This window comes from Penaeus japonicus, unplaced genomic scaffold (assembly GCF_977035675.1).
Source record: "Penaeus japonicus unplaced genomic scaffold, GWHDUDI00000001_assembly GWHDUDI00000037, whole genome shotgun sequence".
NCBI lineage: Eukaryota > Metazoa > Arthropoda > Malacostraca > Decapoda > Penaeidae > Penaeus > Penaeus japonicus.
The window spans coordinates 282209-284708 of NW_028234439.1; the positions used below are offsets into that span (position 1 = coordinate 282209).

Sequence of the window (2500 nt, forward strand, 5' to 3'; positions counted from 1 at the left end):
CTCACACCTCATAATAGTGTCACTTTGGAGGTCTTGTTGGCCAGGGAGACTTTTTTCAAACTTTTTGTCTCTTCTTAGGGATAGTGAACAAGAACTATAATGAACTATGACATAATTCTTTCAAAGAAGTGGATCAATGCACTTTTATTGCAATACATGTAGGTTATTGATTGTAGACATCTCTTAACCCAAAGCGGATGGGGCGCCTAACGACCTAATTAGCCGTGAGGACGGACAGCCTATGATGCTGGCATAAGAAAGACATTGTGACCTTGGGAGCTGACAAACAGGAAGTTCACACAACATTCAATAACACCTTCTGTGATTGATATCATGTTCTGATATAAAATAAGAAAAGCCTGTAATTTTTTTTCTCTTTTTCATATCAATTCCTAAAAGCATATCTGTCCCTCCAACCATAATTAGGGTGTGATTTTCTGATTTTGGTCTTCGGCATATCATGAGCTTGAATTTACACACTAGAAAATGTAGACCATGCCCAATGTCTACAATGTGCTTCTGTTCCAGTAGGGATGCCTTTTACTGTGGCACTCACAGTCATAAGCACAGGATTCCTTCCTCTTCACTACCTCTTCATGTTATCTTCATTGTGGATGGTTATATGTTTCGTATTCGTTCATGACAGTACATACTTCTATCACACTGATGTAAAAAAAATAATGAGCTGATATGGACCCTATACTACAATTTTAATCAATTGTAGCATTGATAGAGCCTGTGATATGATATATGTCTCTAAATACAGTAAAACACTCAAAAAATGAAACACAAAAATGGCTCAACCTTTACAACGAGTGACTAAAAGTGAGTGGGGAAAAGTCAAGGTATGTTGCGTGAAGCTGCCTCACTCTGAAATAAAACCCATCCTGGAGACTGGACAATCAAATGCCACGAACATGGCAGAGAAGACTGTTGGGGTTGAAGAATTTCATTGCATTACATTACTTTTTTTTTTTTTTCTTTTTTTTTTCTTATCATATCTGTACAAATAGCAATTATCTCTTCTGTTCTCAACATCTTATTGTGCTTCTGTCTATATAGCCTCTTCATTGGAAAAAATGTCTTTCCAATTCACTTTTCTTACTTTATTTTACAGCAAAATGTATCATCCAGAATTGGAGAACCAACTTCACAATGTCACCCATGAGCTGTCCGTTTTGTAGACAGGAGGTTAGTATCATCATGGCCAATTTTCAAAATTGCAGTAGAAAGCTCTGAATCTTTTAGAGGAGAACTTATTTGTAGTGTGATGTTGATTTGGTAAATGTTTTATCTTTAATTCTGTACATTCTCCTCTAGAATAATGGTAAAGATTTAATAAATGTATTGAGAAAGGTACACCAAAAGAAAGCAGAAATTTTATTTTGATTATATTTAACTGTATTTGTTCATGCAGTTTTTATCACTATATTGCAGGTGACCATACTTTTGCCATGTTTCTCAGAAGGAGAGACAAATACTGCAGAACTTCCCGAGATACAAGACAGGGAAAAGCAAATGTCCGACATTCGAGAGTACAACAGAATGTATTCACAGCATCCTAGATCTGTAAGTAATGGGGAAAGAACAGTATTGATTTTTTTTCTTTCTTGTTGTTGTTGTTCTTTTTTTATTGTCTCGTTTCCTTATCTTACATTTCATCTTGGGACCTTCCATGCTCTTTCTTATTTTCTTCTCTCTTCTCTCGTCCCTTCTCCTTTCTTGTCATTGTATCTCCTTTCATATCTCTCTTCACTTTTTTCTATCCTCAGTTCCCAACACTTATTTCTTCTCATCTTTCCTCTCCCTTTCTTTCATCTCATACCTACACTCGTCACCTCTCTTCTCTGCCTTCCCTCCCCTCCCCATCTCTCCCCTCCCCTTTCCTTCCCTCCCCATCTATCCACTCCCCTTTCCTTCCCTCCCCATCTCTCCACTCCCCTTTCCTTCCCTCCCCATCTCTCCACTCCCCTTTCCTTCCCTCCCCATCTCTCCACTCCCCTTTCCTTCCCTTCCCATCTCTCCACTCCCCTTTCCTTCCCTCCCCATCTCTCCACTCCCCTTTCCTTCCCTCCCCATCTATCCACTCCCCTTTCCTTCCCTCCCCATCTCTCCACTCCCCTTTCCTTCCCTCCCCATCTCTCCACCCCTTTCCTTCCCTCCCCATCTCTCCACTCCCCTTTCCTTCCCTCCCCATCTCTCCACTCCCCTTTCCTTCCCTCCCCATCTCTCCACTCCCCTTCCCTCCCCTCCCCATCTCTCCACTCCCCTTTCCTTCCCTCCCCATCTCTCCACTCCCATTCCCTCCCCTCCCCATCTTTCCACTCCCCTTCCCTCCCCTCCCCATCTCTCCACTCCCCTTTCCTTCCCTCCCCATCTCTCCACTCCCCATCTTTCCACTCCCCTTCCCTCCCCTCCCCATCTCTCCACTCCCCTTTCCTTCCCTTCTCCCTTCCTTTTTCAACAGTTCTTTAACCCTTTCTTTGGCTTTCTTATCCTC

The 2500-nt window shown here is 42.0% G+C and overlaps 1 protein-coding gene across 5 annotated transcripts in view; it reads left to right on the forward strand.

Annotated features, from left to right (window-relative positions):
* LOC122257230 (E3 ubiquitin-protein ligase RNF170) overlaps nucleotides 1-2500 on the forward strand; it is an 18208-nt gene that overhangs the window by 12603 nt on the left and 3105 nt on the right. For 4 of the 5 annotated variants that reach the window (XM_043022394.2, XM_043022393.2, XM_043022396.2 and 1 more), the window contains 2 exons: nucleotides 1118-1191; nucleotides 1438-1569. In XM_043022394.2, the coding sequence (XP_042878328.2) occupies nucleotides 1118-1191; nucleotides 1438-1569 (206 nt within the window). The remainder of the gene's footprint in view (nucleotides 1-1117; nucleotides 1192-1437; nucleotides 1570-2500) is intronic. The other variant, XM_086532653.1, reaches the window with a different exon arrangement.